Source organism: Giraffa tippelskirchi, chromosome 12, assembly GCF_054371585.1.
Source record: "Giraffa tippelskirchi isolate mGirTip1 chromosome 12, T2T-mGirTip1v1.2.pri, whole genome shotgun sequence".
NCBI classification, from domain to species: domain Eukaryota; kingdom Metazoa; phylum Chordata; class Mammalia; order Artiodactyla; family Giraffidae; genus Giraffa; species Giraffa tippelskirchi.
The window spans coordinates 34,278,625-34,290,524 of NC_137286.1; the positions used below are offsets into that span (position 1 = coordinate 34,278,625).

The 11,900-nt window shown below is 42.1% G+C and overlaps 1 protein-coding gene across 1 annotated transcript; it reads left to right on the forward strand.

The window, feature by feature from the left end:
• The first annotated feature begins 7,721 nt into the window (after positions 1 to 7,721).
• LOC145528597 (protein zyg-11 homolog A-like) lies at positions 7,722 to 9,940 on the forward strand. Its single transcript, XM_081547263.1, has 2 exons — positions 7,722 to 7,760; positions 8,726 to 9,940. The coding sequence occupies exons 1-2, from the start codon at positions 7,722 to 7,724 to the stop codon at positions 9,938 to 9,940; spliced, it is 1,254 nt and encodes a 417-aa protein (XP_081403389.1).
• The last annotated feature ends 1,960 nt before the right edge of the window (positions 9,941 to 11,900 follow it).

Consider the following 11,900-nt stretch of genomic DNA (forward strand, 5'->3'; position numbering starts at 1 on the left):
GAAGAGGGTCTAGTTTCTCAACCCGCTATTTACACTTGTTTTTGCCAATGATCCTCAGGATAACAGGGGTTGGTGCCACACAGCTAATTAATTAGTATTGAACTCAAACTTGAATCCTAGCATTCTGACTCCTCATGCAGGTATCTGCTGACAGAAATTTAAAAAGGGGGAGGTTGAACTGAATGAGCTAGGAGAGAGAGCAGAGTTTTCAGAAGCACAGCTGTGTGTGTGGGCGTGTGGGTGTGTAAGGGAACAGTTTTCTGGAACTGATGCCTATCACAGTCCAAACAGGATAATGTTTGGAAGTTTCTGAGCAGAGATGTAAGGAACAGAACCAAGTGCAAGGCAGCTGGCTGGATTTGCTCTAAGTGGGAAATCTTTGGAGAATCAGAGTACAAAGTCTTGCCTTTAACTGCAGGCTTGGACTAACAAAATCAAGTGCGATACTGTCTTCCTGTTCAATCAAATCTTAGAAACTGCAAAACGATTTGTAATACAAAAGATTGGAAACAATGTAATGGCCCATCAATAAGATACTCAGTAAATAAATCATGATACACACATACACTGAACTAATAGTTCACATTTGTTGTATCCTTACCAAGTGCCAGACACTGTTCTTTTCATTCATCTAATCTCACCATCACAGGATGAGGTAGCTGAAGTTTTGATCTTCCAAAAAATATATGTGTGTGTGTGTGTGTGTGTGTGTGTGTGTGTGTGTGTGTGTGTGTGTGTGTGTGTGTGTATAAAGTAGATCCATATGTATTGACAAAGGCTTGGATTTTTCAATGCTTGGCTGCAGGGCCTCAAAAGGAAGGCTAGAGGTTAAAAGTGAAAGTGAAGTCGCTCAGTTGTGTCCAACTCTTAGCGACCCCATGGACTGTAGCCTACCAGGCTCCTCCGTCCATGGGATTTTCCAGGCAAGAGTACTGGAGTGGGGTGCCATTGCCTTCTCCGTTGAAGGAGTATAGGCAACAGGAAAAAAATATCACATTTTTATTAAATTAACATGAACTGAAATATGAAAGTGGAAAATAAATTACAAAGAGGGAACCTTAGGAAGAGGAGTGTTAGGGGTTGTACATTTGTTTTTGGCTTTGAAAGCACAGGTTTCAAGTCTGTCTCTAGAAAGCTTACCCTCCCCTTCCTCCCACCTCCTTCACCAGATGAATCTGACTCATTCTTAAGGTCTCAGCTCAAAAGTCACTTCCTCAGCAAGATCTTCCTTGACTACTCCCTGAACTGCTCCCTGTTACTCTCTCCTAGCACCTTCTTGTTCTTTATCAGAGAGCTGATCACAGTCAGTAATTATGTATGAGTTTCCATGTTCACTGGCCTCTTGTCTGTCTGCTTAGCCAGGAAGGCAGGAGCCACATCTGTCTTGCTGGCCCTGGTACCCTCAGTGCCTAGAGCCTAGTACCTAGTAGGTAGGTCCTTCATGAATATGTGTTGAATGACTGAATCAATAAGACAGCCACCTTAACTCTGACACCTCTGTCTTACCATTTTCTCCTGCCTTTTAAAATATTTGTTTGAGTCTACGAATAGAGGTATTTCCAAAGCTGTGATTAGAATTTTGTAAAGTTTCCCCCATAATACCTTTACTTCTAAAATCTAAAGGTTTTCTTAAATATTGCTCCAAAACATCTACTGCCTATGAAAGACATGTCTAAAAGACAGATACAGAATAAGTAAGGTCAGGGACTACCCTGGCTGTCCAGTGGTTAAGATTTTGCCTTCCAATACAGGTAGTGTGGGTTCAATCCCTGGTCAGGGAGCTAAGATTCCACATGCCTTGTGACCAAAAAGCCAAAACAGAACAGAAGCAATATTGTAACAAATTCAGTAAAGATTTTAAAAATGGTCCACATCAAAAACATTAAAAAAATAATAAGGTCATACTACTAACCGATGTCTAGGGTAAAAATTTGCTCTCATTTATTCACAGGCCAAATCTATAATCACTAGGATGGCCAATGTAAAGCTATGTAAGGAAGGTGAAAAATCTTGTGTAGATAACAGGTCCCCCATTACCAAATACTTTAGGGCCTGGTATTTACCTACTGCTATTCTCTGCTTTTTTCTATTCTTTTCTTTTTCTCTAAACTAAAATATGATCTGTCTTCTTCATCACATAGTTTTCTTATCCGACACCCCTATCTACCACTCCCAGATCACAGATTTATCAGTTACTAGTCTATGTTACTTCTATACCTGATACTCATTGTCTAGAGTTTACCCAACAGTCTGAATTGTAATTATTTGCTTATTTGTCTGTCTCCCCCACTAGACCATGAGTTCCTTGAGGGCAAGGACCATGTCTTATTCATTGCTCTCCCTTGAGAACCTGGCATAATATATAGTTCAGAGAAGCTCTCTGTCAAAGTTTACCAAAAGAATGGACCCATCCTTTTTCGCAAACAAGGTCCATGCATTCATGCTCAGTCGCTTCAATTGAGTTAGACTCTTTGTGAACCTATGGACTGAAGCCCATCAGGTTCCTCTGTCCATGGGATTCTCCAGGCAAGAATACTGGAGTGGGTTGCCATGCCCTCCTCCAGGGGATCTTCCCAACTCAGGGATCAAACCTGCATTTCTTGTATCTTCTGCTTTGCAGGCAAAGCAAAGAAGTGGCTCTTTACCACTGAGCCACCAGGGAAGCCCTAAACAAGGTCCAGTTCCTGCCAAAGAGTACCAAATAGGTTTGGTTACCTAGGATACTTAATTGCTCAAGGGAAAATATTCAATACAGGCACAAGGTGCCAATTAGTTACTTTACTCTCACTCTCTTTGACTTACCTGTGTTAGTGGGGAGGCCAGAGAAGAGTGGATAAGGTCCATAGGTAGAACTTTATTTGAGCCAGTTTCAACTTCCTACCTTTTAAAAACTTTTGTTAAAGTTCCTAATGAGAAGCAGAACTGACAGATTAGAGTTCCATCTTTTATTTCCCAGACTGACTGCAGAGAAAACCTGAAGGGCAAAAACAGAGGGAGAGACAGAAGACTTGAAAGACTGCCAGCCCACTGGGAGGGAGGAAGGGAGGAAGTTTGCTACAAACGTTAATGGTCTGTGCAAAGTCCCAGCCAGAAGAGCTCTCTAGGTTTCAAAATTTGCCTCTTCTGGTTCCACATTGTCCCTGAAGATGGGAAGTATGCTCCTGGGCTGGGTCCAAAAGTGAGGCCTACGTCCCAGTTTCCAAGACTGCCTCTGGGGTCATTTTTCTGCCTCATCAAGGCAGATTTTAAAAAATCAACTTTTCAAAATACTCACCATCTCATGAAATGGATGTGAGAAACAAATGCACACATCCTACTTTTGGGGACTCTGTCCCTTCCCTCAGATATTTGCTGCCTGAGGCCATTCTTTTATTATTATTGGACTATAGTTGATTTATAACGTTGTGTTAGTTTCAGGTGTAAAGCAAAGTGAATCAGTTATACATATACATATATCCACTCTTTTAGATTCTTTTCCAATACAGGCCATTACAGAGTATTGTATAGTTTCCTGTGCTATACAGTAGGTCAGGAGTCCCCAACCTTTTTTGTGGAAAGGGACCAGTTTTGTGGAAGACAGTTTTTCCATGGACTAGGGGCGGGGGAGATGGTTTTAGTTTTACCCACTGCTCACCTCCTGTTGTGGAACCTGGCTCCTAACAGGCCATGGGCTGGTACCAACCAGTCCGTGGCCTGGGGGTTGGGGTCCCCTGCAGCAGTAGGTCCTGATTAATTATCTATTTTATATATAGTAGTGTATATATGTCAATCCCAATCTCTCAATGTACCTTCCCTCTACCCTCTCCCCCTGGTAACCATAAATTTATTTTCTACATCTGTAACTCTATTTGTGTTTTGTAGATAAGTTCATCTGTACTCTTTTTTTCTAGATTCCACCTATAAGTAATATCATATGATATTTGTCTTTTTCTGTCTGACTTACTTCACTCAGCCTGGCAATCTCTAGGTATATCCATGTTGCTGCAAATGGTATTATTTCTTTTTTTTTCAGGCTAAGTAATATTCCATTGTATATATGTGCCACATCTTTATCCATTACTCTGTCAGTGGACATTTAGGTAGCTTCCATGTCCTGACTATTGTAAATAGCACTGCAGTGAACACTGGGGTACATGTATCTTTTTGAATTATGGTTTTCTCCATATATATGTCTAGGAGTGGGATTTCAGGACCATATGGTAGCTCTATTTTTAAGTCTTTAGGTTTGCCTTTTTTTCCCTTGTTTAATCTTTTTTTTTTTTTATTGGAGTATAGTAGTATAGTTGCTTTACAATATTGTGTTAATTTCTGCTCTCCAGCAAAGTGAATTAGCCATACACATACATATACCCCCTCTTTTTGGGATTCCCTTCCCATTCAGGTCACCACAGAGCACTGAGTAGAGTTCCCTATGTTATACAGCAGGTTCTCATTAGTTATCTATTTTATAATAGGATCAATAGTATATATATATATGTCAGTCAGTCCAAATCTCCCAATTCATCCTATCCACCCTTTCTCCCTTGCTATCCATATGTTTGTTCTGTGTCTCTATTTCTGCTTTGTAAATAAGATCATCTATACCATTTTTTTTTTCAGATTCCACATTATATATTAATACATGGTATTTGTTTTTCTCTTTCTGGTTTGCTTCACTGTGTTTGACAGTCTCTATAAATGACCCAAATTTCATTCCTTTTTATGGCTGAGTAATATTCCATTATATATATGTGCCACATCTTTACTCATTCCTCTGTGATGGACATTTATGTTGTTCCCATGTCCTGGCTACTGGAAGTAGTGCTACAATGTACATTGGGGTACATGTGTCTTTTTTTAAAGATTTATTTATTTATTTTTTGTTGCATTGGGTCTTTCTTGCTGCAGGCAGGCTTTTCCTAGTTGCAGAAGAGGGGCTACTCTTCATTGTAGCGCACAAGCTTCTCATTGCTGTGGCTTCTTTTGATGCAGAGCATGGGCTCTAAGGTTTTCAAGCCTCATTACTTTCAGCAATTGGGCTCAGTAGTTGCGGCTCCCAGGCTCCAGAGCACAGTCAGTAGCTGTGGCGCACGGACTTAGTTGCTCCAAGGCATGTGGGATCTTCCTGGACCAGGGATCAAACCCATGTCCCCTGCATTGGCAGGTGGATTCTTAAACAGTGGACCACCAGGGAAGTCCAACATATATTTTTAAGCCAGCATGATCTTTTGTTTCATGCTTTCATATATGTACGGCAGGAAAGATTGATAAGTTTTGAGCTTTTAGCCATTGTATGACTGGTTGCTTCGGTAAGATGAGCTGATTTTTGAGTCCCACTTTGTCTTAGGCTTTTGTTATTATACTCAATCTTTACATCAAAAGAAGAACCAGATTAATTTTTAAATTCTGTTTCCCCACCAAGTACTGAGAGGTTTGATCTTAGGCTCTGATTGATTGTGATTTACCTCCTGCTCTGTCTTCCCCGAGAGTGTCTGCTATCTAATAACAAGGCAGAGGTGAAGTGTAGAGGGGCCTGGGAGTGCTGGGAGGCTGGCAGTAATGAAGGTGAATTAAGAACAGCCTCAGCAAGAATATACAGTGGAGAAAATACAGTCTCATCAATCAGTGGTGCTGGGAAAACTGGACAACTCCATGTGAACAAATGAATTAGAACACTCCCTAACACCATGCACAAAAATAAACTTAGTTCAGTTCAGTTCAGTCACTCAGTCATGTCCGACTCTTTGTGACCCCATGGACTGCAGCATGCCAGGCTTCCTTGTCCCTCACCAACTCCTGGAGCTTGCGCAAACTCATGTCCATCGAGTCAGTGATGCCATCCAACTATTTCAATAAACTCAAGATGGATTAAAGTCCTAAATGTAAGGCCAGATACTATAAAAATCTTAGAGGAAAACATAGGCAGAACACTTTCTGATGTAAATCACAGCAAGATCTTTTTTGATCCAGCTCCTTGAGTAATAAAAATAAACAAATGTGACCTAATTAAATTTAAAAACTTTTGCACAGCAAAGGAAACCATCAACAACACAAAGAGGCAACCCTCAGATTAGGAGAAAATATTTGCAAATGAAGCAACTGGCAAGGGATTAATCTCTAAAATACACAAACAGCTCTTGCAGCTCAATATAAAAAAAATGAACAACCCAATTAAAAAAAAAATGGGTGGAAGACATTTCTCCAAAGAAGACATATAGATGGCTTAAAAGTACATAAGGTGTTACCTCAAACCCATCAGAATGGCCATCATCAAAAAATCTACAAACAGTAAATGCTGGAAAAAGTGTGTAGAAGAGGGAACCTACCTATACCTTTGGTGGGAATGTAAACTGGTACAGCCACTACAGAGGTTCCTTGAAAAACTAAAAATAGAACTACTACCATGTGACCCACCAATCCCACTACTGGGCATATACCCAGAGAAAATCAGAATTCAAAAAGACACATTTGGGCTTCCCTGGTGGTCCAGTGGTTAAGAATCCACCTGCCAATGCAGGGGACATTCGATCCTTGGTCCAGGAAGATCCCACATGCCACGGAGCAACTAAGCCTGTGTACCACAAATACTGACCTGTGCTCTAGAGCCTGGGAGCTGCAACTACTGAGCCCATGCTCTGCAACAAGAGAAGCCACCGCAGTGAGAAACTTGTGATCACAATGAAGAGTAACACCCGATCACTACAACTAGAGAAAGCCCAAGTGCAACAATGAGGACTCAGCACAGCCTAAAATAAATTAAATATATATATAAGTGAAAGTGAAAGTCACTCAGTCGTGTCCGACTCTTTGCGACCCCACGGACTACACAGTCCATGGAATTGAATAATGGAGTGGGTAGCCGTTCCCTCCTCCAGGGGATCTTCCCAACCCAAGGATGGAATCCAGATCTCCCACATTGCAGGTGGATTCTTTACCAGCTAGGCCACAAGGGACGCCCAAGATACTGGAGTGGGTAGCCTCTCCCTTCTCCAGTGGATCTTCCTAACCCAAGAATCGAATTGGGGTCTCCTGCATTGCAGATGGATTCTTTACCAGCTGAGCTTTTTATTGGTTTCTCTGTTAGAAAGGAAGTCTGCAGCTGGGAAGGTCATTTCTTTCCCTCCTCCAGGGTATGTAGTGTGAAGCTTTTGTGGCTGTCCTGTTTTTTGGCCACACCAGGTGGCAAGTGCAGGATCTTAGTTTCCCCCACCAGGGATTAAGGAACTTGCACCTTCTGCAGTAGAAGGGCTTAAACACTGGACTGCCCAGGATGTCCCCTCTTATGGCTCTCCTTTCAGTCACATTCACGAATTAATATAGTTCTTATTCTTAGAAGTCTGCAACATATCCAACCACCTCTTAGCAGCCTACACACCTCCTCTCAGTCTTCTCTCCGGGGTTACTCCCTTGGGCAGGAGAGGGGAGGGGTTCCCCTCCAGACTGCATTCTCATTCCAACTCATCATTTCATTCATTCAGCAAACATTTATTGGTGCAAGTACCAGTCATAGTGCCAGGCACCAGAAATGGAGAGATGAATAAAACCAAGTCCCTGACCTCAAAGTGCTTACCATCTAATAAAGGAAGTGTGTCATAGATAATTCAACCTCACCCAAAGAGAGGCTGGCCTTTGCCCTTGGCTCCTGGGAAGTAACCTCTAAGCCCTTGGAGTGTCTTGACTAACAATAATGTCTTTGTTTGCATGGGTATCTTTTGCCTTACCAGATAACCCAGCAATGTGACATGTTATCAGCCAGACCTCAGGAGCAGCTGGAGAATGAGGTTGGCCAGCCAGGTCTGTATGACCAAGTTCAATAACAAACTTTGGACACCAAGGTACAGGTGAGATTCTGTGGTTGGCAATATTCCATGAGTTTTGTCACACAATTACTAGGAAATTTAAAGCTGTCCATGATGCTACTGGGAGAAGACTAGTGGGCAAGATCCGTGTTTGGAAGTTTTCTGGACTCCACTCCATGCATTTCTTCCCTTGGTTGACTTTATTTCACTGTGATAAACTGTAACTGGGAGTAAAACAGCTTTCAGTGACTGTGTTGAGTCCTTCTGGTGATTTATCAAATCAAAGGACAGTCTTGGAGACTATCCTAACTCTGGGAAATAGATATGTAGTGGAATGGGGAGGGCACAAAGATGAGAATGGCTAATTCCAACTGTAGAGGTAACGTTTCAAACAGGTATCTGTTTATTCAACATGTGGATAGGTAGGGACTTCCCTCATGGTCCAGTGGCTAAGACTTCATGTTCCCAAAACAAGAGGCCTGAGTCTGAACTAGACCCCACATACTGCAACTAAAAGTTTGCATGCCACAACTAAAAAGATACCGTGTGCTGCAACTAAGACCCAGAGCAGCCAAAAAAACACAGATGGGTAGGTATATTCATCAAGTGGATGAAATCAGAGTGAGGAGGGCTGGTTTTGGGGGGCGGTCGGGGAGAAGTATGAAACACATGTTTGTACTAAACCATAAAGCAGGTTCACTTCTTGCACTCGGGCCTTTCGCCCCGGACTATCGTCCCTCCGGACGCTCGGGAGGATTTACTAGGCTGCCTCGTGGTGCAGGAGGAGGCATCTCCCTACTCTTTGGTCAACATATGCCTGAAAGTCCTGGTTGCTAACCTGGGGAAATTGTGTTCTGAAAGATCTGATGGAACACTTTGTCTTCCGGAGCATTGGCGTTTCCCTCAGGAATTAGCTGATCGATTCGTTGGGATGATGACTTGGCAAGGTTGCTGGAGGAGCCAATATAAGTCAGATTTCAGAAGTGCTGAGCTGCTATAGGAGTAGATCATGTTTTATGAAGGAAGCCCTCTATAGGCTCTTCACAGAGACTTTTTCAACGCGAGTAACCATGCCTGCTATTTTAAAGCTTGTGGCTGTAGGAATGAGAAATCATCCATTGGATTTGCCAGTGCAGTTCACAGCCAGTGCTTGTGCCCTCAACTTAACACGCCAGGGCCTGGCCAGGGGGATGCCTGTTCGTCTGTTGTCAGAGGTTACCTGTCTACTTTTCAAGGCTTTGAAAACTTTCCCCCGTTATCAGCAGTTACAGAAGAATTGTCTTCTCTCCTTAACCAATTCCAGGATTCTTGTGGATGTTCCATTCAACAGGTTCGAGGCTGCCAAGTTTGTTATGAGATGGCTCTGTAAGCATGAAAACCCCAAGATGCAAGCCATGGCAGCGAGCATAATCTCTATTCTAGCCCTGCAGCTCTCACCTGAGCAAACTGCACAACTTAAAGAGGAGGTTTTCATGGCAGTTAAGGAACTTCTAGCAATAGTAAAACGAAAGACTGCTGAGAATCTAGATGATGTCACTCTCTTGTTTACTTTGAAAGCACTTTGGAATCTTACAGAACAATCTCCAGATGCTTGTAGGCACTTTATTGAAAATCAAGGATTGGCAATCTTCATCCAAGTCTTGGAGAACATAGCTGAAGTCAGAGAACTCTTTTCCAAGCTGATTACTGAAGATCTGGTAAAGCATATCAGCAGCTTGCTCCATAGCAAGGAATTGGAAGTCAGCTGTTTAGCTGCAGGCATCAGAGCCCACCTGACATCTGACAGACAGCCCTGGATGTCCTGTGACCTGCAGAGGAGAGCGCTTCTCCAGGATCTGTATGCAACCATCCAGAATTGGCCAAGTTCAAGTTGTAAGATGACAACTTTGATCACTTACAGATCCTTCAAGGCATTTTTCCCGCTCCTTGGCAACTTCTCTCAACCAGAGGTTCAGCTCTGGGCACTATGGGCCATGTATCATGTCTGCAGTAAAAACCCCAGCAAATACTGCAAAATGTTAGTTGAAGAAGAAGGACTGCAGCTTTTGTGTGACATCCGGGAGCACAGTGAGGCAGACCCCCAAGCACAGCAGATTGCAGCCTCCATTGTAGATGACTTCAGAATGCATTTTATGAATTACCAGAGACCCTCTGTCTGTTGAAGGCCCTTCTTAACTTCAGGGCCTCAGAGGTGCTGCGCCCTCAGTATCAGGCCTTCTGCTGTATCAGCAATCAAGTGTTGGATTGAAACAAGTTGTCATTGGAGTTTGTGAGCTGATCGTCTTGTTGGCGTTTTTTGGGATGATTTTCTGTAAGTTATAAGAAGTTTGGATTTGTGTGATAGCCATAATCTCTAATCAAGCTGGAATCATTCTTGGAATACCTTTTCAGTAGTTTTGAAAAATCAAGCCCTGGACTCTGTGGGAAGACCTGTAAGCTTTTATTAGAACAGCTATGCCAGTTAATTTTCTCTGGCCCTGACCAATTTCTTAACTGAGTATTCGTCAGAGGAAAGAAAAAAAGAAATACCTTTGAGGGACCTCGGTATTTATGTTAAATTTTATGGTTGAAAGAATCTCCTGAGTTGTTATTCCTGGTTATATGAGGCCTTTGGAAAAGAAATACATGAAAGAGTTCTAGGAAACATGTGTGTTTAAATGTCTTGGTTGGAAGGCAGAACCTCTATTGGAGGGAAGGGAAAAAAAATTTTTAATACACACCAAATTACCTTCCGCTTGTTGGGTGGAGGAAAGAGAAATATATTTTTATGATTTTTGGATAGTCTACCTTTGACCTTTTTTCCTCTGGCTTTACACATTAGACTGAACGAGTATAATAACATTGTGGGTAATTGGGTGTGCTGGTGGGGCATGGTCACAGGACTGAGAAGTGTTTAGATGAAAGATTATATAGCGAGTATAAATCTCAATCCCTCAGATTTTTAATTTGCGTGGGACTTTGACCAAAACTGAGAGGAAAAGGAAGGACTGTGCCAAAGATTTAAAGAGATGCTCTTTACCGATTGACTAAATACCATATATATGTGTTAGTATACTGTATTGGTGTTTTTGTTTCTGGCTTACTTCACTCTGTGTAATAGGCTCCAGTTTCATCCACCTCATTAGAACTGATTCGAATGTATTATTTTTAATGGTTGAGTAATATGGTGGATTCATGTCAATGTATTGCAGAACAAATAAAAAAAACAAATAAAAAATAAATAAAAAAACAAAAAATAAAAAAAAAATAAAAAATAAACCATAAAGCAGCATGGCTAGAAAGGAGGCAGTAGAAGTGGCAAGGTATTCCATGAGACGAGACAGATACACTAAGGCCAGACCATGAAGAAACCTCCACAGCAGCCCAGGGAGCTTTACGTGTACCTTGTAGGCCATGGGAAGTCCTTGAAGTAACATGATCAGATTTGCATCTTTACAAAGGGTCACTCTGCCAGTTGTTGCGACAGAGACAGATTAGGGCTGCGGGGGAGGTGGCGGGGAAGACTGGTGGCAGGGAAACCAGGTGAAAGACACTGGCAGTGCTGCAGGAGAGAAATGATGAAGACTTGAATTAAGGCCTGACTACTGACGAGTCAATCTCCCAGTCATTTCAAACTGGCTTCTCCCAAACTGAGCTCATTATTATCTCTCCGCCCTGGAGTCCCTCCCAGTCATGTTCTTCATGAGATGCTTGTCCTTGTTAATAGCATTTAGGCACCCAAGTTAGAAACTTAAGAATCATTCTGATGATTCCTGTCCATTTCTTTTTTTTTCTTAATGTCTTTATGCATAATTTATGCCAAGACAATTACTTAGTCCTCTTTTTTCACAGATTTGGTATTTGTAAATTTGCCTACTTGCCAAAACTGGAAGGAAACCTCCCAAATCAATACTTCACATTTTTCACACTCATTCACATTTTGTTGTTGTTGTTCAGTTGCTCGGTCATGTCCGACTCTTTTGCGACCCCATGGACTGTAGTACGCCAGGCTCCTCTGCCCATGGGATTTCCCAGGCAAGAATACTGGAATGGGTTGCCAATTCCTTCTCCTCCTGTCCATTTCTTTCATTTCACAGCTATCGAGTTACCATGTCCTTAAGTCCCACCTCTCTCTTTTCCATT

Excerpts from the sequence above, each read along its gene's own strand:
- LOC145528597 (XM_081547263.1), top strand. The coding sequence starts at position 7,722 with ATGTTATCAGCCAGACCTCAGGAGCAGCTGGAGAATGAG. Across the intron at positions 7,761-8,725 it reads AGGAGCAGCTGGAGAATGAG|GTTGCTGGAGGAGCCAATAT; the intron begins GTTGGCCAGCCA and ends TGACTTGGCAAG.